At 38.3% G+C, this 24,289-nt stretch overlaps 1 protein-coding gene across 9 annotated transcripts in view; it reads right to left on the bottom strand.

Annotated features, from left to right (window-relative positions):
* The window catches only part of LOC117396683 (formin-binding protein 1), a 105,014-nt gene that overhangs the window by 10,937 nt on the left and 69,788 nt on the right, over positions 1–24,289 (bottom strand). For 3 of the 9 annotated variants that reach the window (XM_059005607.1, XM_059005608.1, XM_059005606.1), the window contains exons 8-14: positions 18,547–18,675; positions 17,948–18,094; positions 13,807–13,998; positions 12,185–12,373; positions 5,114–5,197; positions 1,930–1,944; positions 1,739–1,774 (exon numbers count right to left, since the gene is read on the bottom strand). In XM_059005607.1, coding sequence (XP_058861590.1) covers positions 1,739–1,774; positions 1,930–1,944; positions 5,114–5,197; positions 12,185–12,373; positions 13,807–13,998; positions 17,948–18,094; positions 18,547–18,675 — 792 coding nt within the window. The remainder of the gene's footprint in view (positions 1–1,738; positions 1,775–1,929; positions 1,945–5,113; positions 5,198–12,184; positions 12,374–13,806; positions 13,999–17,947; positions 18,095–18,546; positions 18,676–24,289) is intronic. The other 6 variants (XM_059005613.1, XM_059005614.1, XM_059005609.1 and 3 more) reach the window with 5 other exon arrangements.

Raw genomic sequence — 24,289 nt, 5'->3', positions numbered from 1 at the left:
TTCATTACATATGATTTTGTGACATCTAATAATATATATTTTTTTAAAAAAGGAAACTTGATTCAAAAGATGCTGTTTGGTAAGATTTTATTTCTGTATGTGCAAAAAAAAAGTGCAATTTTATTTGGCCAAAAGGTGGCGCTAATAGCACAACAGAAAAGGCTACACTGATCACCAACCTATACAGAAAGGTAAATGATGTGGAGGCCATTTATAATGCCAACCATCGTGCCAGTTGAACAGTTTCAGTAATGGCACAGCTTTCAGAGCGTGTATTAGAATTATACACAATGATGGAGCAGGCATAATGTGAAGCTAATAAAGGTGAGGAAAGGCATTTTAAAATCGAACGATTTTATTTTAAGACTCAATTTTGGCAGCATTTCCACCCTCGAATAAAATCCAGATGTATTGGTTTCTGGAACGCTAAGACCTCATCAAAACTGATCCGGTTCGTGATAATTCTTCTATTGCGCTTCTTCACATTTCAGTTGTTTTTTTTTTTTTTACTGCTTGGACTGAAAAGGTTTAAATATCCGCAAAACAGACAACCACCCGCTTATCGCTGCGTAATGTCACACTATCACAGCAGCATCATGTAACAGTACAGTCTAGTTTAAAGTGATCTTACCCTCGTTTCTGCGTGTGACACTCCAACACTTACCAGTCATGCATTTAAATGATGTTTTTTCACGAAAGAAATGTGTGTAATACGCGACGCATTGTTCAATAATAATAATTCAAATACACACACATCCCTATTTCTACATAACAGACTGAATAAGGGGTTGGTGCTCACTCGTATATATCTTCCCTCCCTGTTAAAATATACGCAAATCAATGTCCCAGAAATTATTTTTTTGTACTGTTTAGTTTGAACCTGTTTCTTTGTTTTTGCCAATTGCTTGGCTGTTTCTGCAGCCCAGTCAGGCTTCATACACATCTTCAGAGAAGTTTCAGTGGGAGCCTGAATTCTACGGATTCCTGCATTGTAAATATCTAGTTTCGTTTACAACAGGTCGCTACAGTATTTTCAGTGAAGTGCTCCTTCTCAGAATATCAGGATAATTTTCTAAACTAAATTGTATTTTTAGAAATTACCAACAGATAACTGATTAGTAAACTGTTAATTGTATGTATTTGGTTATTGTATAAATAGTTGAGACAACACATAATTAATCTAAGATACCACGAAACAGTTGAATTAAATCAGAACAATTGCCAGATTTCTGGCAGGTTAAACCAACACAGGGCTCTAAACAGTAACAATGCTTTGTATAGCTGTAATAATACCATACAATTTCAAGATTAGTCTAAGGCCCGGACCAAATCAAAACCTTGACAACCCGCTAATCGCACTTAACAAAACTGTATTTAATAGCGTTTTCTTTTTATGAGTTAAAGAAATAAGATACTTACAAAAAAAGAAAACGCTATTAAATACAGTTTTGTTAAGTGCGATTAGCTGGTTGTCAAGGTTTTGATTTGGTCCCAGCCTAAGACAGCTTAATCAATATTTTTAATCACTTCCAAATGGTAACAATCTATATCACAGTTTTTTGGGTTTTTTTTTTTCATATTCTCCTTGGGAAACATCTCACACAAAATATTCAGCGTTTTTTTTTCTACTAGGTTTTAGAGCCCTGTTTTAAATTATTTGCAAGTCAATCTACCACTAAAAAAAATTAATCATTTTTTAGTCTTAAAAAAAATCAAAAGATTATATAATGCTGATCACCTCGATTAGACTCCACACCTGTGTGTTCAAGGTTATCTGACAGGATAGAGAGACACAGCGGGACAAAGACAACACATTTCGACAATTAATTTTCATCTCACAAGAATAAAGACAAGAAAAAAAAAACAACAACAAACATTGAATTATTTTGATTATAATCACAGGACTGGCATGCTACTTTTCATGCTTACCAGCTTCAGAGAAAGCTTCACGAACAATTGGTAGAGGAAGAGAATAAAAAAAAGGAGAAAGACAAAAAAATCTACATCAGCAGAAAATGAACTTTTGAATTCTTCATATAATATCAAATATAGCTGCATCATAATATGACACACAGAGTAAGAACACACACTGGGAGCAACCCAGTGCTGCACGTTCACCAGATCAAAACCCATTGTTAACCAACAGGTTCATAAATACTGGACCTCGATCTGTAAGGATTATCATAAAGGTTAGCCCAATCAACTTCAAATTGAAACTTTAGTGTCATCTGGTGAACTTCAGCACAAGGACATGGGAGGCACACTTCAAGCGCTATTTCAGACAAAACAGACACCAGCTACCGAGCAAAGACAAGCACATTGAGCCCAGTCAATCTGACAGCTTGAAGAATAGACACTGCACACAGGGGGAGTGTGAATGACAGAGCAGGACACAACTTCTCCTTTCTGCTCAGCATACAGCAGGTTCTATGAGGTACCAACAGGTACAGATCTGCTACTGGTCCAGTCACTGTTCTAGAGGGAGTATAGTAGTCTATGTGAAGCTACAATAGAAGGTGCAGGGGTGTGACTGGATCTGTACCTGTGGCACGCACTTTGCACAAATGCATTACACATCTGCACAGATTCCATCCCAATACATGCACCCCAATCTGCAGGGGCTCTAATCGCAGGAATTTCACAAGAGTTTGAGAACTTCTTCAACATCGTTTTGATGGATTTTTTTTCCCCCCAGATTTGATACACAAAATAGCCACAACTTTCATCAGCTAGTCTTCGAGTCAAGCTATACATCTTTTATATATTTTAGTTGAATTCATTTTATTAATAGTGGATCCGCTCTTGTCAACACCCCACATCAAAATGAGAGAAGGGGCTAAAATACAATTGTAATAAATATGGCTTGGTTTCAAATGAATGGGAGGGGTGGCTTGACAAGAGCATGTCCAGCAAACCAGTATGAAACTTTCAGAACTCTGCAATTCACAGATAAAGCCTTCAGTCATGTTTGGAACCTTTAATTGCCAGAATATAGTTGCCTTTTAAGGATATATTTTAAATTCCCTGCTCTGATGAGTATGTTTCCACAAATACAATAAAAATTTAAAATAAATCATATAATAACACATCACAATTGTTTTGTTAATTTAGTTTTAAAACAACAAAAATCAACTAAAAGGGATGGGGGTACAAAATATAGGCTTAAAAAAGAGAAATGAACCATTATGGGGGGGGAAAAGCAATGCAGGCTATGTTTTAATAGTTTAATTTGTATGTGTTTTACCAATTAATCTTTCATAACGTATCCCGTCACTTAAAAACATACAGTAGTAGATGAAACTCTATTCCTGATAGTCACTGTGGAAAAGTGGAATAGTTTGAAAAAAAAAAAAAAAAAAATGTAAGCTTTTTTATGAATAACAACATAAAATGTTGAAATCCATTTGGTATACTCATATTTAATTATTAGTATTTACTGTAAAGATGAACACCTACATTGTAAAACATTGTCTGAGCAGTGTTCTGAAATGTACCCCCATCCTGCCCCTGCTCCATAAACTTTACACTGTATACAAAATGCACATACAAACCTAAATGATTACAAACATGGCATTATCACATAAATACCCCCGGTGAAAAAAACTAAAGGAGGCCGCCCTGTAACATTAGCTTGGGATTCAGGAATCTGGAATATGTGCACAAGTCTACACAGAGTAATGGATGCCTACAGTAGCTTCTTGCTGGTTGAATACATTGAATTGGTTCAGTACAGTCACTTCAGCCATGGCTTGCTCGATCTACTCTAGCAGTGATCCCGGGAGACAGAAGCTTCAATAACACATGAGACAGAGAATGGAGCCAGCGAGGGGAGGGGTCATGTGTTATTGGGAGTTCACAGACACTAACCTCATTTTCAATAGCAAGTGTGCACGTACGCAAGTCTATATCAATTGGGCGCTTATCAAAATACTTTCTCAAGACCCAATACAAAAACAAGAAAATAACAGAGATATGAAAATAATCAAATACAGAGGCTTTAGTCTCTGGGGGTAGAGTGTTTATTAATAATAATAATAATAATAATAATAATAATAATAATAATAATAATAATAATAATAATAATTAGAATTGGAAGCTTGAATTGTACAGTATTTTTGCGTCAGTACTGGGTCAAATATTTTTTAAAAAGTCAAATGCATATCCATTTTGTATTGTTAAACAGCTGATAAACTATTACATAGCTCTGTTTTACAGTAGAGAAATGACAGAAGTACTCAAAATACTCTTTCAGACAGCAGAATGTGTGTTGTTTATTTCAATTGTCAGTTTAAACACTAAATTGTGGCAGGGCTGCTCAGCACAGTTTTATTAATATATATTTTGTTATACTGTGGGTCCTGTCTTAAAGCACGTGCAAAGGCGAATATGCCTGAGAGGAATACAATTCTGGTATAAAACTAACAAGAAACAACTCATGCCACATGTCCATCGGCACCATGAAACCAGTCTGTAAAACTGAATCTCATCTCTTATATCAAACTGGGGCTGCTGCTGGCTGCATTTGCAATCTGCACGCCAGACATTACGAAAAACACAAAGATCCCCAGTTTATATCACATCCGCCTCCAATATATCCCAGACATAAACTATAATATATCCACAACCCACGTGTTCTGTCTTTATTTTCTTCCTGCAGATTTAAATCCCCTTCACATTAAGTAACTTCCACCACCAGTGTGTGTTGGAGAGATGGAGTTCTGCCAGCCCGCTATCCCAACTGGGGCTGACAGAGTTCCAGTTAAAATCCATTCACTCTCAATCGGCTGCTGATGGAAATGAACACATCTGATTTGAAATCAATTGGCAGATGGAACTGTGGCATTAGTCTGGAGTCGTTTCTTTCTGTTCAAATTATTTGATTCCTCTCCGAAACGTTTTTGCACTGACTAGGTTTGACGCTTCTGAAAAACACCAACACAATGCTAGTTTCATTATTTTATTTATGCTTACCAAACTATAAAAAAAACTTTTTGAATTGCTTTTGCATTTCGGCGAATTGTTTTCACTTACAAAGACTGCCTGAGTAATGTCTTTAAATGTGGTTAGTGGCTGTGCAGCACATGTATGGCTAGGTCGCCATACTAACACTTACAACGTATTGTCTGGCCTCATACGCGTACGTGGGTTTGCCTAAAGTCCTCTTCATGTGCTCTTTGTGATAACAGTAAGTACGACTCTGCTGAAGCATTGGTGAGAAAGAACACATCTTTATTAATAGATACAGAGCTGCGACTGCCTACAGCATAAACAAGCCTGCTTCTTATCAGTCACTGGGCGCTCAGGTTCAGCATGTCTACAAAACTGTAGCTCCTAACACATGGAGTGCCCCTGTCAGCTCGAGACACAGTTAGATAATCTGTGCTTTCCTAATGAGGTGGATGGGTCTATTATTAAGCTACAGTGTATGCCTGCTACACAAACTCAGCTTTCTAACTTCTAGTGAATAGCTGTTGGTCTTGAGCTAACCCTCTAGCTAAACAGTAGGCTTGTTCCATCAATTTTCCAATCTCTTGCATGCATTCTCAAGTAAGAAAGGTTGCCCGCCTATACCACTGTGGATCTGTTTCAGAGCACATCCCCTACTGTTGCTGCAGTGCATTTATTTGTTTTTGTAAAGTATGGGGTCAGGAGTTAAAAGGGTTACTAAAGCCACTACAGAGCATGTTTTGGGTAGTTACAGACTTGGCGACAGGCTGCTGTTGCTGTGCTGTCAATGAGGCAATATGTAATGTTTGTTTATCTGTTTTTAGTTTAGTTTCGGTACAAGACCTTTCTTAAATACTGTCCCCTAGTGGACCTAGCACAAGGTTACGTTGCCAGGGAGTATATGAGTTTCCTCAATCAAAGGGATGCAAGTCACATGTGTTCCAGACTGCACAGGGTTAATAAACAAACCTACTGTTATATTTATGCAAATAGACAGAGCCTGAGGTTACTGACATTGAAGACTGACTTTGCAAATGTAACCCACTGTGTTTTTCTTGTGTGCGGTTAATAGCCTGGGCAAACTATTAAAACACTGTAGTCCTGAAACAAAAGTTTTGACAATGTGTCTTTCTATGTGCTATGTATATCAACCCATAGTTCATAGGAAGTAAAATCAGTCTGTGGTGTTGGTGCTGCTGCAGACTTTCTTTCTAAACAGGGCAGCCGAAAAACAGATCCACCTTTGACACCCAATCCCACCACCTCTCCCCTCCCTCCTCCCTCAGGAACAGGTCCAAGCAGATCAGTAAATGGGTTCATTTAAATGCATATAAAACCTGTAAAGAGAAGCGTGCCAAGGAAAATGCATTAACTTAATAACTACTGACAAATTAGATTGGGCTTCGGGCAGCTGTGTTTATATTAACTGCAAAGCAAAAAAACAAAACTAAATAAAAAAATTAAAAAACACAGTATATGGGCAATGGGAATAAATGACACAGTGAAATAATGTAATGGCTTTTTTTTTTTTTTTTTAAACAAAACTGTATATATGATGTGCAATACTGACAATACTGACCCCCACAACTCACCATGCTCTCTGAAATGTTTTCTGGTTATAATGGTCTACATGTTTAAAATGCATTGAAATGCGTGCAAATTGGTCTTCCTTAGCAGAAACTGTCAAAACGGAACTGTTATTTGTTATAGTCTGCTCACTAATAATCGTGGAAGAGGAAGTTCAGAACAAACAACATACATGATTGATTTCTGCAAGATCAGGGCCATCACTTTTAATCTCTGTTTTAAAATTCACTTCCTTTTAAATGGTGGAAACCTGCCAGGAAAAACCGACAGCTACAAGTAAGAGTCTTGTTTGTTCTCTGGTTCTTTTACAAATGAATCGACTAAAGATTCTTACATGTTAAATGCAAATCCTTAATCACTTCAGAACCAGCCTCCTACACAGAATACTGACTCTAGTCTCCACTATAGATGTTCAGAAGTCCCTTCACTTGACCAGTTCATAAATATTGTAAAAGTCTGTATCGTCGAGCAATGAGGCTTGGGACAGGGAGGCTGGCCTAGTTAACCCTTTGCGGTCCTATGCCGGACCTGGTCCGACATTGCAATTATTCCTATCAGGTCCAATGTCAGACCCTGTCCGACATCATCAAAAATACGCAAAAAACAGGTTTTTAGTCATTTTTTCTCCGGAAAAAGCTGAGAAAACCATTAAATGGACGAGTGGGAGCGACAGGAGCCGAGACAAGCCGAAAAAAATAAATAAAAAAAAGGGCGTATCTCATGAATAGTCATACTTGCCCCTGGCATCTGATAATGGAGGTCATAAGGAAACAAGCTGGCTGTGACTGCAACAGCGCTCAGAGAATATCACGGACATTTGCAGAGCTTTATTCAGATATTATAGTAATAAAATAATGACTTGGATCGCATTATTGAGGCGTTTGGTGATAAAACGAGTGATCAGGAGATGATTGATCGGTATGTACGACTATTATTATTATTATTATTTATTTATTAGCATATGTGAAAGCTATAGCGAACGAAAGGGTGGGGCGGGGCTGGAGATGCCTAGTGAGTGCTTTGTTGATATGCAGGGCCTTTTAAACCCGTTTGACTGTGGAAAAAAATACTTTTAAACAGCGTGTCTAAAATTAAATGCGCGTGTGAAAATAAATTGGACCTGACGCGCCCTTAATAAATTGACTGCAAAGGGTTAAAGTATGTGACAACAGTGTCGCCCCTACTATTTTTGATGACCCACTTCCTATTTTGAGTACATACTGTGTGATAGTACAATTGTAGCAAAGAAGTGTTTTGCCACCCTGGGACGCTCTTGTGATTGAGATGTTACAACAAGGGACCCTATTTTAAAAGCAAGTGCAAAAGGCAAATTCCTTATCCCGGAGTGGAATATAACTATCGGGACAGGGTTTCAGCAAAGAGCAGTCAAACTGTTGTTCAAAGTAGTTTCTTGTCAGTGTTAAGGGGTGTGCTAATATACTCGCAGTTGCCTTCAAGGAGTGTTTGATGGCAGGTATTAAATAAATCAAATAAAACAAGAAAGGCTGTCCTTCCCTCACCTTTACAACCGAGGACCAATCAATGGCAATTAACTTCCGCATTGTATTAAAAGCCGATTGGAAGTTAATTTTTTTCCCAGCTTTTCTTGTTTTTAAATTAATGAATGGATGTATTTAAAGGGTACATAAGGACCTTTTTATTTTATTGTGTTACATGTTCCCATGTTTACGTAAGGTGTGTGTATTGTTTTAATTTTTTTAACTTTTTAATTGCATTCCCTGCCTCAAGATGGCTTCCCATGTACCCACATGGACTGCTCAGAACTACATTTCCCATCATCCTCCTGGTCACATATGTAACTGAGATGGATTTACCAGTGAGCAGGAGGATGATGGGAAATGTAGTTCTGCACATACCTGTTCAATTATTTTGTACTGCACACTGAAATAGGGTGGGCACAAAGAGTTCTGCCTGCCCCTACCATACATTTCTTTTGCAGTTCAAATGACATTACCCCTGCATTGAAACTGGGTCGACTGTAGACTGCATTTACTGTTAGGAGACTAATTCAACTGAAGGGCGCGGATCTAGATTCAGAAGAATAAAGGCCACTTGGGTTATAGCCTCAGCTGGAGCCAGGAAACATGTGAGTGGAGGATGGGCTTCAGATAACCTTGTCTGCTTCCCTGTCACTGTGAAGGATGGACTGACTTCTCTGTGGAGGTGGATAGACGGATATTCACACAGAGCAGGGATTGAAACAGCTGAGTCAGGTACCTGTGGCCAATTGGGATTGTATATGAGTGGACAGGGGAATCCTAATTGCACCCTGTGGAGATTTTAAAACACAGGCAATCACAGAGTCACCTGCTGTTCATTCTGCTTCTGCTAGCAATTATACCAATTAAGTACAAAAACAACTTGTAGTGATTACTAAATTAAACCCAATTCCTTTTGGGTACATGAAACCAGAATTTGACCCAATTTGTCATATCTTTAGGTAAACCTCTTTTTAATTGACCAGATGATTTACCTAATGCATCCTTAAATTCAATATTCTACCATGCACTCAAAATACATCATAACATGCTGATTTCAACAGCAATTTCATGAATATCAAACTGTATTTTATTTATAAAAAACAGGCTTTGTGAATTGTGAATATGGTCCAGTATCACATTACGTTACACCGCTATGGGTAACTTCATCTACACCTATATCATAGTTTATATAAATGCATCCTTAGATTAGCAGAAGCCTCAAAACATTGTGGGCATATTATTCAACTTCTATTGATTATTTCTGAATCCTAGCAGCACCAATTAATTTAGCCTCCTCCAAGTCAAGAGCATTACTGTATTGTTTATACTGTATGATATTCAAATGGCAAATGGGCTTGTGCCACAAAATGCCCTATTAAATCCAGACAGCCTGCTGTGTAAATAGCACATTTAACTACAAATGTACTAATAACAACAGGCCTGGTGGTCACGCTTCCACTAGTAATGCAGTGTTAGTCTGCAACCAGAAATGTGGGATGCAGTCACATGATTTAGTCAGCTCTGCCACTTAGCATCCAGTGACTGCTACTAGAAGTACATTCGTTGGCATAATTCCTTTTGTATTGACTTTAAAAACCAAATGAGACATAGCTGCTATCGGTGGAGAATCTGGTGTGTTCACAGAAAGCAAAATAAAGATTTTACACTGTAGGATAAACTCTAAATGAAACGTCCAGATGTCTCTGAAATAGATGCTAGTGTAGCCGGCAGATGTTGGTTTAAGTTGTCTTAGATAAAGCGCAGGAAACCGCAGAACAGGACAGAGGAGCTGATGCTTGCAGGAAGACTGATTGGGGTGATAATGTCATGCTGTCTGACACCGTCATTCTGAACAGTATACAAACATGCAACAGGTGACAGAAGACTTGAAAGAGTGTGAAGTGTCCAGACTACCAGAAAGAAGGAGGTTTGTGACTCCTAGGTAACATTACAGACAAGCCTCACTCAGTAGAAATCTCAGACTATTCACTAACAGCTTTTAGAAGTACTCTTGTTAAAATTCCACTTATTGTAGTGATCAGTAATAGCTACACAGTTCCTAAACATGTGGTTTTTGCTGGCAAGATAAACCATACTGAATTTGGGAGAACTGCAGTGGTAATGTCCATCTATAAGCTAGGTATCTTAAAAGTTATATTGTGCATGCAGCAAGCAGGAACCCCTTGTAAACAAGCAGTCATGTTTAAATGGCATTCACATGGTTAAAAAGCTGAATACATAACCGGGCGTTTGACTATTTCAGGACTGAGGAGGGCAAATTCTATACTAAACCAATGTAGTGTGCTCTGAGCTGACTCCTACACTTGGGTTGAGTGCAGAAGCAAAGCTCACCGCTGTACTTGCATACTGAATTGAAAGGGGCTCCTCTCCTATATTTGCCTCTTGTTTAGTGCAAGTCCCTTAAAAACAGGCCTCACAGCATTTGTTGCCTTGTAGTTTGTGTGGTACGGGCACAAAACTGCATCTCATGTTCTAAATTGCTTAACTGAACCAATTACCCTTTCCTAAAGTCGTTCATTATTTCATTTTACCTTTCATTAAACCTGGAGTGGGGTGGATAGACCTTCAGGCCTGAGTTTGGGCACTGCTTCCCAATTTGATATACATAATGTAGAAACTGACCATTCTATGTGGTCAAAAATACTAATATTTATATTAAGCGGCTAAAATCTGTGCTGTGGTGGCAACTTAATGAACAACATAAGAGCTGCAACTTGTTACTAGGTTTGGCTTCCATCAGTAGTTTGTACTTTATGTTTTTTGTACTGTATAAGGTTTGTCTGCAGTTTGAAAGAAAAAAAAAATAGAATGCATTCCATAGGAAACACACCTACTGGAGCAACTGATAGATTAAAACTAAAGGGCGTGCAAGAGCGCTAACGAGACAGAGGAGGGACTGAGAGAGAGAGAGAGAGAGAGAGAGAGAGAAGGGGAGAGGAGATCCTGTATGAATGAGTACTGTAGCACTGCCTTAATTACCTTAGTGCTGCCCTATACCCTATATCTAATAATTACCCTCACAAAAATACACGGCAGGATATAATCAGCATTACTAATGAAGTATTTTATATCTTTCCAATGCAATACGCATGTAGTAAAATAGATTAGTACTGCAAAAATGATTCTGTCCGCAATACCAAATGTAACCTGCTTAGTTACCATTTTACATACTTGTGATTTAACATTTAAATACCATGGTAATTATATAGTGTATACTTTACAGAAATTAAAATTTTCTGTTTCAGCTGGTGATATTTTAAAACATTTCAAGTTTAAAGCACCCTGTGACCTCAGTAGAGCTCTCAGAATCATGTCTACCCTTCAAGTACATCTGGTACACCAGAGTGTAACCATTAACCTCTCCCCCCTGTAGCACTGCCTCTAGTGGCTGTACATCAAGCCCATCACTACAGTGTTGCAGAGGAACAGGTGCATGTCTAAGCTAGACATGATTTAGAGAGTGCTTCTGTGGCCACAGGGGTGCTTTACACTTCATAGTTTAGACCGAAATGGTCTATAAAAATAATACATTAGTTAAGATAACCCTGAAATTTCATAGCCGTACCAAGCTCTTTAAATGATCTACATTTTGCCACAGACAAGGCTTATACAGAGTCATCTGAGTTCCAAGGGTATGCAATCAGCTTCTCTAACTGCACAGACTGGTCTCGTTAGTGGATCTCAAACAGCATGTAAAACGCCAGGGAGCGCTATTTTAATGATTTGATTCAATAGACCCTGTTGTGTCCAAAATACAGCAGCATTACTGCAGTCTATAGTATTACTGCAGTCCATTTTTTTCTAGTCATGTAATAACCAACATAAAGAAATGAAACGCAATACTGTATAGAACATAGTGTTTGCTCTCTACAGTAATACATGCACGGCTATTTTACAGATTTTTTGCAGCTAATTCAAAATAAAAGCATACTGTGAAGAATCAATTTTGGTTCCTAATATTACGAAAGGGAATTTTAAACTTTCAATGTTACCCGAGGTTATTAAGAGTTTGAAACTGTTTACAGACTTTCTGTAAGGGGAGAGTATTTGTGACAATGCCAGAGTACTTTTTCGTACAGGGAAGGAGAGCGAGACAGAGAGAGAGGGAGATCCAGAGGACCACTTACCCCGCGCTTTAGGCTCCGGAAGCAGTGCAATTTGGGTTTGGAGGTCATGAACTCGTTGAAGCGATGGGAGAGGGGCTCCTTGTGCTGCTTGGGAGACTGGGGGCCGTTGGGAACAGCAGAGGGTGAGGGTGAGGCAGAGGCGGGGGGAGGAGGGGGGGGCTGATGTGGGGATGTTAAAAGGGACATAAGCTACGAGTAAGAGATGGAGTTGTGGCAGAAGGAATAAAAAAGGATAAAAAACAACACAAAACGAGAAATAAGGCTCAAAATTGAACACAAGAACAACAACGAAATACCAAACAATATTTGAGCCATGTTTTTTTGTTCGTTTGATTTTTAAAAAAGGAACACAAAAGAAAGTAAAAAATGCAAAAAAAAGCATGAGTATGTTAATGCAAGATGTAATAACAGAAGAATAAGAAATATTTTGATAGAAAGCCCATGCAAACTTCCCTTTATTGTTTTACAAACAAATTCCACAGATCTTATTAGAATATGTTCTTCACAAGGATTACAGTTAACTTTTTTTCTGGTAAATGTAATTAAAATTGCTGAAAGTACAATTATGTACACAGCCTTTGGGAATCAGAGATGAGATCTAGTCTCTCTGTATTTTGTAACATTTCATTAAGGGTATGCAGACACTACACATAGTAAAAACAATATTAGCAGTGAAAAGAACAGTAATTAATAAAAATAACTGAATCAGACTGGACATATCTTAGCAAATTATACTACTAGAACTGAGCTAATAAAACGCTATACTGTACTGGACTTGAAGTGCAATACGCTAACATCCACTAACTGGGAAATTCTCCAGGATTGCATTAACCGCCTATGCATGCCCAGATGGAATCTGGGTGGATTTCCTAGTACTGTAAAATGTATCTTTCCTGTCTGTGAAAAATCCTATGACTGTGTTGAGAGTCCTGTGATATCATCCACAGCATTGATCTGACATAAGCATACACATATTGTCAATGATGATGTACGCACAAGATGGGATTTATACTGAGTTGATCTGCTATAGCAGTTGTGCTAAGTATTCAGTACGTCAATGGCCAGGAATTGGTGGTGTGAATATTTCTACAGAACCAGATCTGGTTATGAATTTCCACACAGAGTAATGACACGAAATGTCAGCTGCTTTTCTTTCTCAGTTTTGGGAATCCAGCCTTTTTCAATGAATCCAGGGAGGTTTTCAAAGAGAAAAAAACCCTTTGGGGTCATTTAGTGGAAAAAAAGCTCTATGGATTTTTTTTTAGTATTAAAGACAGAGAGAGAGAGAGAGAGATTTGGGAGAGTCAATGTAAAGAAAAATGAAAAGCTGTGGAACTCAAAACAGATCACTGCATTAGTTTTGTTAGAATGCGTTGGAAGAGTCAAATGACCATGGAAGACACAAAAAAAAACCCAACAAACAAAATACAACCAATAAAAAAACAAATAGAAAACACAAGACTTTAAAAAAGGGAACAAAAAGAGACTTCAAAAACGTGATAAACTCAGCAACACCTCAAGCTATCAGTCTACTCCTGCGCTTGGAGCTACGCTCTCTAGATGCCTCGCGGTGACCTGCATGTAGACGTTCTGCACCGCGTTCAGGAAAGCAAAGTCTTTACCTTGTTTTTCTTGAACGGCCACAGCTTGACTTTGCTTTTGCTGCTGGACTTCTCGGGCTTGCTGTCCCCTCTGGAGTTGGACAGGCTGGATTCGGAGACTGTTCGTGTCATCGGCTGGCTGTAATCCTCAAACTCCACATCCCCTGGAGGCTCGAACCCTGATTTGTATGCTTCTATTACCAGCTGAGAGTCCTGCCACATGGGAGAAACACCTGGTTAGAATATATATACATAATCTATATATATTCTTCATTGAAGAATATATATAGATTCATTGAAGATCATATATAGATAGATAGAAAGATAGATAGATACGCTATGTTATATATATATATATATATATATATATATATATATATATTGAACCTGTACTCTAATTAATGTCTTACAGAAGAATATCAGGTGCCTCCCTTTTGTAAAAAAAATACCTATTTATCTTTATGAAGTATTTATGTTTATGTACATTTGGCTGTTTTTTTTTTAAAAATGAGTGGCATTCATTAGCTGTTGGATAATACAGGGATGGAAATAAGACTACTATTGCATAGCAGTTTGGCCCATTCCTGGTTTTACTATGAGCTTAATAAGACGCACCTGAGCTTGTTGCCTATACGCTGTGGGTAATCAAGCTCTTAGTAACACCTTCCATCTAGTTTGTTTGTGCGGATGTTTCTATGAAAGCTTGTGACCCTTCTTACTTCTAAAGGCTGTTGGATTGATCTGAAATTTTGAATACTGGTTCGTAATGGGGGACTAACTGGGCACTGTTACAGACTTTGATAACAAAGGATTCCCCTTAAAACCACCCCGCTGTCTATTAATCTACAAACCGATTAATTTGCAAGTGCACATTGATATGATTTGTCGTGCTAGGAAAACACCCTTTTAGTTGCTTCATTTAGTCTTTTGGGGGGAAATGTCAGGACTGGGTCATACACAATTCATTATCAATATAGAGCTGTACACTAAATTTCAGTCAATAGGTGGCACTGTGGTACTGCATGCTAGCAGATACAAAGCATGTATTCAGCAGGATTGGAAAGTGCTGTGATTGTGATATATCAGCAGTTGACTGAAGTTATAGATTTTGCTTTAGTTTCTAACATTTTAAATACTGTATACTATATTGAATAAAGCATTAGAATATAATCTAAAACACGCCGGTTTAACATTTAAAATAAATGAAATGCAATGAAATAACATTCATTAGCCACAGGATAAGACTTCATTTTAATATTTCAGCTTTTGCATAATTATATTAGGGCAGCATGCTTATGAAAACAGCTGCTCAATTAGCAGGGAAGATTTTGGACAGATTTTAATCTTCACTCCGAACACATTTGGAAATATAATTTTGCATGTCATTCAACCCATTCCTGTAATATCAATATCAGTATCTGCATACTGTATTGTCGTTCATCTTTGTATTGCTTTATTTTCAAGGGAAACAGTCATTAAAACTATAATTAGAAAACCTAAAATTTCCATTACACCCAGAAATGATTCAGCCAGAACAGCGATTTGTTTAATTGTTGTTAAAATTTTGACATCTGTTTGAGTAAGCAGTAGTCGTGTAACATTAATTCCAAGATACCACTATGGAAACACTTCATAGTTAGTATTCGTTTTGTTTTTTAAAGATGATAAATGAACAAATAACTTAACAACAATTACATACAAGTACTTTATATTAACCTCATTATCTTAGCTAACAGGAGAAAAGTTATACAATTGATATACTATTTCAATCTCAGTGTATTACCCTATTAATCCTAGCAGAACTACACAGACTACAGCTTTATCAGCAATGGCAACACAACAGACCAAATCTATTCTATATTTGACCAGGTTTCACCAGGTGAGCCACTCGGGGACACTCTACTTGCGTTTTAAGGTTCTGTTTCCCAACCTGCCGGACACATAGCCACAGGCTAAGATAACATATGAAAATGTTATCACTGTGGTATTGTTCTTCCAATAGCTCGTACCACTGCTTTGCATTGCTACTGTAGAGATACTGCGTTTTCATTGAAGATCATTTGGTATGGGTTCTGTTAAACACATCACAGGGGATTTAGCAGGGCTGCAGGAAAGGAGTTAAATGAAAAGCAATGACATCACTTGTTTCCTCAATTTACGGTTCTCTTTTTATTTGGTATCCGAACAACATCTGGAAGGTGCAGCAGCCCTGGCTTTGTTCCAAAGATGAATGATTCACAAACTGGGATGGGGACAGTGCACAGATGTGTGGATGTTTAGAGCTAATGCAGTATTGAGTGAGGAAGGGCCAAGGGTCCAGCACTAGTTATTGGAATGCTCTCAAAGCCTACTTCAACCTATAGACCAGACTAGAATACTAATTTACTATGAGAATTAAAAACAGGAACTGAGGTCGAGAATGTTTTTTTTTTTTTAGTATTCCAAGAATGGATTGTAGCAATGTAGCCTGTAGTCGAGCTGTAGGAGATTGGGACTTCACCAAAGTACACAAACATGTTATTTTCATGCCACGGTCATCCATGGTTTGTCTACGGTTATGCTCACCGGGATGCTCTAATAAATCGAGTCTCAGCTGGGTTTTGAACTCAGGAATACCAGGCTCCAACTTCATTCAGAGCACAAGACCAAACTGCTTTAAAAATCATTTGAACATTCCTAGCCAGTATGGTCGCGCCATTCACTGAAATTCTAAATCATTTTCTTTCTCCTGTACCGAGGGGCATTGAAATACTGAATTAGATATTGTAACACTAACAGCCACTATGGTGCAAGTCTTTTAATACTGAACCTTAACCAGAAAAAGCAAAATGAAACCTGCACAACTAAATGCAAGTGACTTGCAATTTGTATCTTACAAAAACAGGAATGATCCCACACGGAGACTGACCCAGATCTCCATTCCTGTGTTTTTGAACAGGCATGGGCAGTGGGCTAGGGTTCCAGTTCCTGTTGTGACAGTATTCATTTCCCCCCATGAAGACCGGCTGTGTATTTTTATACACTCTAGTGCTCGTTATTGGGAGCAGCAAACAGGGCCAGAGTGAAGGACACAGTGTGGAAGTAGATAGTGCAGCAGGAAATGGAGACACACAAACAGATTACACAATCTCCACACCTCACTTTAACCCTTCATTGTAAGTTTGGCAACACAGCGGACAGACTTTAATGTCATGCTGCACAAATTACTCAATTGCGAAGGCACTACAGGAAGACCATTTTGGCTGTATCACCCTTGAAGACAGAAGCAGTAATTCGTTGAAGAATTAGATTCTGCTATTTCTCATCACAACTAATACAAAATGGAAGAGCTTTAAGCTAGCCTTGACGACCAATAATCGATTGCATCTCTAACTGCCGTACTGCCATTGGTGGTCGTGCACCCTGTTGACACCTGTTATGGCAGGTGTTACTAATAATTCCATGTTAAATTCACATATTTGAGATGCTTTAATCTCAACACACCTTTTGTACTGTGTTGTAATGAGTAAGGATGGAGTTCAGGTCTATATCACTCAATGTCATGTAAATGTTGTAACTAACAAAGTATGGTTTTCAAACCAAAGGCTGAATGTTTCAGCAGCCTTCAAAAGTTATTTAAAAAGCCTTATTTAGAATGAGCCCTCCTTACTAATCCTTCCTACATATTTACAGTTAGCATGATCATTTTTATTTTTACATTCTCTCATTGCATGGCTTTGTGAGCAGATGGAGGGGAAAGGCGTGGTTTCAGACCATGTGTTCAACTGTACAGCAAAGAAAAGAAAACACCATCTATCTATTTATCAATCTACCGTTATATTACAATATAAGCATACCTGCCTATATTCGAGGGAGCGCTGATGCACGAATATAGAGGAACACACACTTACTGCATTTGAAGTAGAAAACAGATCAACCAAAAACATGAATTAAGGACAATGAAAATGCCCAATGCGCTATGTGCAAATATATACTGGTGTCAGTGCAATGGGCCAATACTTGAGACACATGCTCAAGGGTCAGTATATAAAAGCAAAAGGAGGCTGTGCACTTGTTTGTATGGCTATACAGTAGAAACACTCCTGTATTTAAGAGTAGATCAGAACAGTGTTTTGTTTAGACACATTTAAGCTGCATGTGTAGTTCAGGGGGTCTCACTCACGCTCTTTGGTTCGATGGACTCTGCAGCTTTCGTCATCCCATCTAGACATTTGCCCACGATGGGGATGACCTGCCGATCCACCTCTGCAAAGGTCTTCATGGACTCCCCCAGTCTCTCTATCCTCCTCTCCTCCATCTCCTGGATTTTCTGCAAGCGGTCACGGGAGACAAATTAAAAACGGCAAACCCGCTCCTAAAACCACGTCAATATGGTATTGAAGTGAGCAAAGCACGGACATTGGCAGCAATCGTAAGACAGAGACAAAATCGTAAATTCAGAGACAAAATGGATTACTGCCCTTCCTGTTTTTTTATAATTCTGACAGCATTCTTATATGATCCAGTTTTCCATATTAAGTAATTAATTAGAAAAACAAATGGTTTGCCTAATTTTCAAAGCTTGGTAACTGCTGAATCTCAGATCATAGAACTTTGAAAAAAAAAAAAAAAAAAAGACAAAAAGATGATCATAATTTTTGCATAACCTCACTGAGCAAAACAGAACATTCAAGTTGAAATGCATAAGCAAAGCAGATTGATGCCTTCTTCAATGGAAGTGAAGGAGATACTATAATAGGCCTACCACAACAGTCAGCTTACCTGGAATATATGTGGTATAAGGGTGTAGTAATGTTCATTCTGCTCCTGGTTGAAACTCTGAAAGTAGGCTGAATACTCAGCCTTGCTGTCAGCGGCCATCTGATGTCGTAGCTGGGCTTGCTGCCGTGCCTGCGAATGACATGAAGACGCAGAAATGAATGAGCTGCACGTGCAGTCGAATGCTTTTAATTACATCCCGTGATTTACTGAGACCAAAGACATACAGGAATTCCACATGGTTATGCACATTAGGAGCTAATGAGGCAATGTTACGCAAAGGACCATATGACGTGTCTTGTGATCGACTGTGCAGTATATAAGACCTAGGTCAGTTAGATGTTAGTTTGCCATGGAGTTCCATGCAGCGTTTTCGGGGTATATTGTTAACCTTTTTACTCCAGTCTTTAATACTTTTTTGTACTATTAACATGGAATCAGGTGATTAATAGTGCTGGGTTGAACACAGGTTTCTTTTCAACAAATATTCTTTCATTTTGAAAGCTGGAAAACAAATATCATAATTTGTACTATATTACAGTAAAAAAAAAATCTGTAATGTGTGGTATTTATTTCACACATGTTTTTTCTTTGCATGATGTATTTTTGATACATTAATTGATATATTCTATCAAATGAACAAAAACAAAACATGGTCGTTTTTGCCACCGAACACATTGCAAGCAGTATTTGTTCAAACAGTCAAATATTTGTCCCAGTGAATAATCATTACGGACCAGCTCTGATGTACCCTGTGCTGAAACAATATTCTTGCCTTTCGGCTGTATGTTTCAACACTGGTGAACCAGACAGACTGAGCTGGAAAGCACTGGCTTAGATTATGTGTGCACTGTTCTTTTAACTAAAGATCATTTATAATCATTTAAAATGCACAGCCGACCCCTGTCCCTTATGGGCGAGAATTTCTGCATAACCACGAAAGAGACAAGACGCAGTGCTCTGTTATTCTATAACCCACATCTCACTTCCTCCTTCAGTGCCTTCCATGAGTGCACCTGTGCCTCAGCCAATTACAGCTGACATATTGTAGCATTGCCATTGTTTCCATTTCCCATCGTCCCATTCCATTAATAAACACAGCCAGCCACATCAAAGCAGGCAATCTTACAGAAGTGGAGCGAGCCAATCAAACTAGCGAGGGGCACCACTACTGCTGAGCTAAACTATGGGTAATGACTTCATCTAAATTCCTATGTTCTTATGAGATGCATATGTGGCGTGTAACAGAATACCTCCATGTAACTGTAACACTTAGCAAATGCGATGCCAGGTTTGAGCACAGAGGTGAGTTGGCTTTTTTGGCATTCGCTTTTATTAAATTCCCGAAGGTCTCCACATTTGGATCATAACAGGAAGACACTGAAATGTGCCAGACGCATGAGGAGAAAGTGGGGTCGGAAATTTTTCATTCTCGCACAAACAATCCTGCTGTAATAACACCAAGTTCCACACATCACAGTAACAATAAATCAGACTGTCGCATTTGAGATTATAAAGCCAAATTGGCTGTCCATTACACGTCTGATTAACACACTTAACAAACGGCATCACTCACATGAATTCTTAAAAAAACAATAAGACCTGTATCTTAATGGGTAGGGGTTCTGATTTCAGGGTTAAACACAAAAACCCCAGAATGGAATTCTTGAAATTTGGGTTCGATCAGAAACAAATATTAACTTGACAGACCAATTAATTAACATTGTGAGCTATTAAGAATGTACTAACCAACAGACAAAGTAAAGGTGTTCATTTTATTGTTAATTTAGCATATGAAAGTATATTAAAAGAGCAAGTAGAATCAAATGTCATTTTAATTGGCGTATCACATTGCCCTTACCATTTTCTGGCATGCTTCATTTTTCTCTAAATCTGCCTTTACCTGACTTTGAGCTTTTGTGGACAATCCTAAGTGGCTGGACTGAATCATGTGACAAAGTGACCTTTCAATTCTGCCAGCCCCCAAAGGTCAGATCATCGAATAAAATAATAAGGGAAACGTAAAAAAGCAACACAAATATATTGGAAGCTACTTACTTTAAACAATTCTGCTGTTTTATTTTGTAAGAGCAGAATACAATAGAAACCCATTTTACCCTGTTATGTGTATATGTGTGTAAAGGCATTAAACCTGGATTTTAAGGAAAGGCCATGTACCACTCCAGAACATTTTAAACATCTTGAAGACTTGTCACATTGGATCAATAGTGCACTAGAGATGTTTCCAATAGCTTCTGTTTCTGCAAATTAGGGTAAATCAATTCTTGCACTGCAGCATGAAAAGAGCCAAGCATTTTATATGTAGGTAACCACCAATTATTGTGATCCCTAGGAGATGCTACTGAAAGACTAGACTTTACACTTCTATTAATTATGCTAATTAAAATGGTTGTAGCTAACAAAAAAAATCCATAGATCGTACACGTCTTGCACTTCCATATGCTTTATATAGATCTCAAATGTGCAGTTTTGAAAGAAACACCTACTACACTAGGTTAAAGGAAGCTCTCCGTTTTCATGTTGTCTTTGTTTCACTTCTAGATTGTTTCACCACAGCAGTATCTTCTGGGTCAAAGCATGTTGCTGGCTGAAAGCATGTCAGCCAATAGGGTAGATGGTTGCTTAATGACAGGGAGTGCTAGGCATGCACAGAAACGTGCAGACATGCAGAATGCTGCAACGCATAGTCCATTAACCTCTAGACACGCCACGCGTACTTAACCTTCAGCAGCAAATTCAAACAATGTTGTATTTTTAACACGCTAAGAGAATGGCACATCCTGTCCACATTAGACCCCCCCCCCCCCCCCCCAAACTCTCTCTCACACACACACACACACACACAAGCATTAGGTACCACTCTAAATTTCATACAACTTTTAATGTCTCAATAACAACTTCAAGCGTATAATTTCTATGATAAAGGCTTGACTACAACCATTTATATCAAAAATAAAACAATTCCCCAAAATACTGTCCGTTACAGTGTTGAGAGTTCAGGCGTTGAATAATGTTTTTGTACTCATCTACAGAGTGATTCTATTAGATTTCATTTTAGAAACTATCAATCATTCATTCATTCTATGGTTATTCACCCGTCCTCATTTGTGGAATAACTACAGTACTTTAATGGAGTATCCTCTATTTCTTTCCTCCATCTGCAACACGACAATGTTGTAGCAGTGCTGAGCTAGGATAATAACATTTCCACAGAAAAACTTTTTTTCTTTAGCATTAGTTTTTGTTTAGAAATTTCAAGCAGCTTTTTAAACTTTACAATCTAATAAGAAAAGAAGAGTAATCCATGGTCACATTATTATCTTAACTCATAACCGTTACAGATTTTGACGTCCAAACAGAGACACAATTAGACTGGGGAGTCCAGTTCATGGAAGCGCAAGACACGGTCTTTTACTCAGTAAAGGTGATTTAAGGTTTAAAAATGGTATTAAATAAAACTACCACATGCAAAAACCCAAACCAAAAACCTTCAGCTGTGATAATGCTGCCAATGCTAATAAGAGTTAAGGAACTGATTTATTGGTTATTACTGTTTTTAAAATATGTCACGGTGTTAGTACACGTTCTTACTGTATTCTGTATTAAACACTGATTTATAGTGCAGGGAAATTCTTGTGCTATATAAGTTCAAGTTTTGTTCTGGTAGGCACAAACTGTTCAACTCAGTTTTAGATTATCTTACAAATTGTGATGGACTCACGTCAGCATTATTTGACCGAAAAAGGTAATAAGCGAATGTGCTTCAGTTTGTGTTCAGTTTGAATTTATTGCATATACAATTCTACAGGTTCCTGCAAACAGATATGGAAACAGCCTGCTACCTTTACAGCTTGCCAGGAATATTCTCTGAATTACAGAGCCTGGTTTTCGATTTCTGGATGCCAAAAAGCTTCTTGCTCATCCAAGTCGACGGGGAATTGGCAGAAAAATGAAGAAATGAGAGCATGCAGAGGAACTCATGGAAAAAAACAAAGGTGTTTTCTGGCATAACCAAACATACCTCTGAGTGCTATAATATCCAGTTAAATTTAACAAAGAAAACACATGTGCAGATGTATATGATATCTGCCCCCAAGTGCAAAATAACTACCTCATAATGCAGTCTGCTGCAGCCTATAGTTCATTTTTCTATACTGCAATTTGCCTGAAAAATGTTATGTTAAACCCACCCAGACAGACCACAGCTGAAACAAATGAAGGGATATCAAACCTTGACATTGCCTTCCATTGATGTAGTCTACCTCTATCTGTATTCATTTTATGTGTAAAGTGCTGAGACCTGACCAAAGACCCATTTAAGATATATTGCGCCTCAGTGTCTATATATGCTGTCTGGGATGCAGGGTGTGAAACTCTACTGAGAAGATTGCAAAGAAGATGTATAAAATACATAAGAGGAGATAGTTTAACAGCCCTGCCATGACTCGCATGGCTTTATTTTTAATTGTAACCATGTTTATTGTTCGTCTCATTGACACTAATTACAGATGCTTTTTGAAAAAAGGACTGACTATTTCTAAATCTGCAATCTTTTAAATCACTAAACAGGAAGCTCCATCGAGTTTTACATATTTTTACAGACAGAAATGCACTGCAAAGTCTCACAGGCACTGTTAGATGTTTGACTTCCATAACCCTGGTACTTGTTTAGATCAACTGAACAGCCCATACTGTTTTCTTCTTTAGGTTTTAATCAGAATTGCTTTTGTACTGATTGATTAATACTTGACTCTCAGTACAAAATGTTTCATAAAGAACTGCAAACTGTAAGTCAAGAAGACTGTGGGATCTGTGGGCTCTATTGAACTGGTACTTAGATCAATTGAACAGAGCCTGGTGGTGGTGGTGGTGGTATACTACTGATGAAGGCAACAGCCAAAATGTTTGTCAACTTAAATGTGTTTCTTACTTTTTTAACTATGTTTCTAACTTATCTCTGTATAAAACTTTGCAAGATGTGGTCCGGAGCTTAGAATACAGAAAGACTCCCGTTGCACAGAAGTATGACCCATTATTTACAGGAAACATTAAAATATCCCATTGGGATTCCATTGTAATCCCACTGTGTTACCCTGAAGAAACCCTATTTGAAGATCAGATACAGCAACAAGGGATTTGGAACAGCAGACACCAGGTACCTTTTGTAGAGGCCACATCCAATCAAGGATCATTGTGAAACTTGTAATGGCTAACCTGCTGCGCACTGCAAATCTTATGGTCATCAATAACAACACATGATCTGAATGGTATGGCAAAACCCCTGTTTAAATACACTACTGGCCAAAATAATTGAGAATAGCCTTAAGAGCCCACATTGCCCAGCTGTTTCTTTGATATTGGTCACTGCTGCATGTCTTGCTTGTCCCAGTATTTTTCAGACTGAAGGCTCCATCCATCATGAGCAGCATGCAATCACATGAGCAGCATGCAATCAGAGTTCTTCTTTCAGGAGGTGCTTTTCTTCCAACATTGCCATTCCAGGAACGCCCGGGAGTCTTAATGGGCACGTTGGTCAGCGCAGCCACTATCATGCCCCTTGTCAAGTCACCGAGATCCTTTTTCTTTCCCATGATTGTTGCTGAATAGCTGCACGCAACTCTCACACACCTTATACAAGTCCAGTGGATCACATGACACATCAAGTTACCACAGTGATTTGCATACTTTGCAGATACTTACATTGTCCAAATATTTGGCCAGGTCT

This window comes from Acipenser ruthenus, chromosome 31, assembly GCF_902713425.1.
Source record: "Acipenser ruthenus chromosome 31, fAciRut3.2 maternal haplotype, whole genome shotgun sequence".
NCBI lineage: Eukaryota > Metazoa > Chordata > Actinopteri > Acipenseriformes > Acipenseridae > Acipenser > Acipenser ruthenus.
Note: the sequence above shows the minus strand (reverse complement) of the source record. Positions and strands in the feature narration are given on the sequence as shown.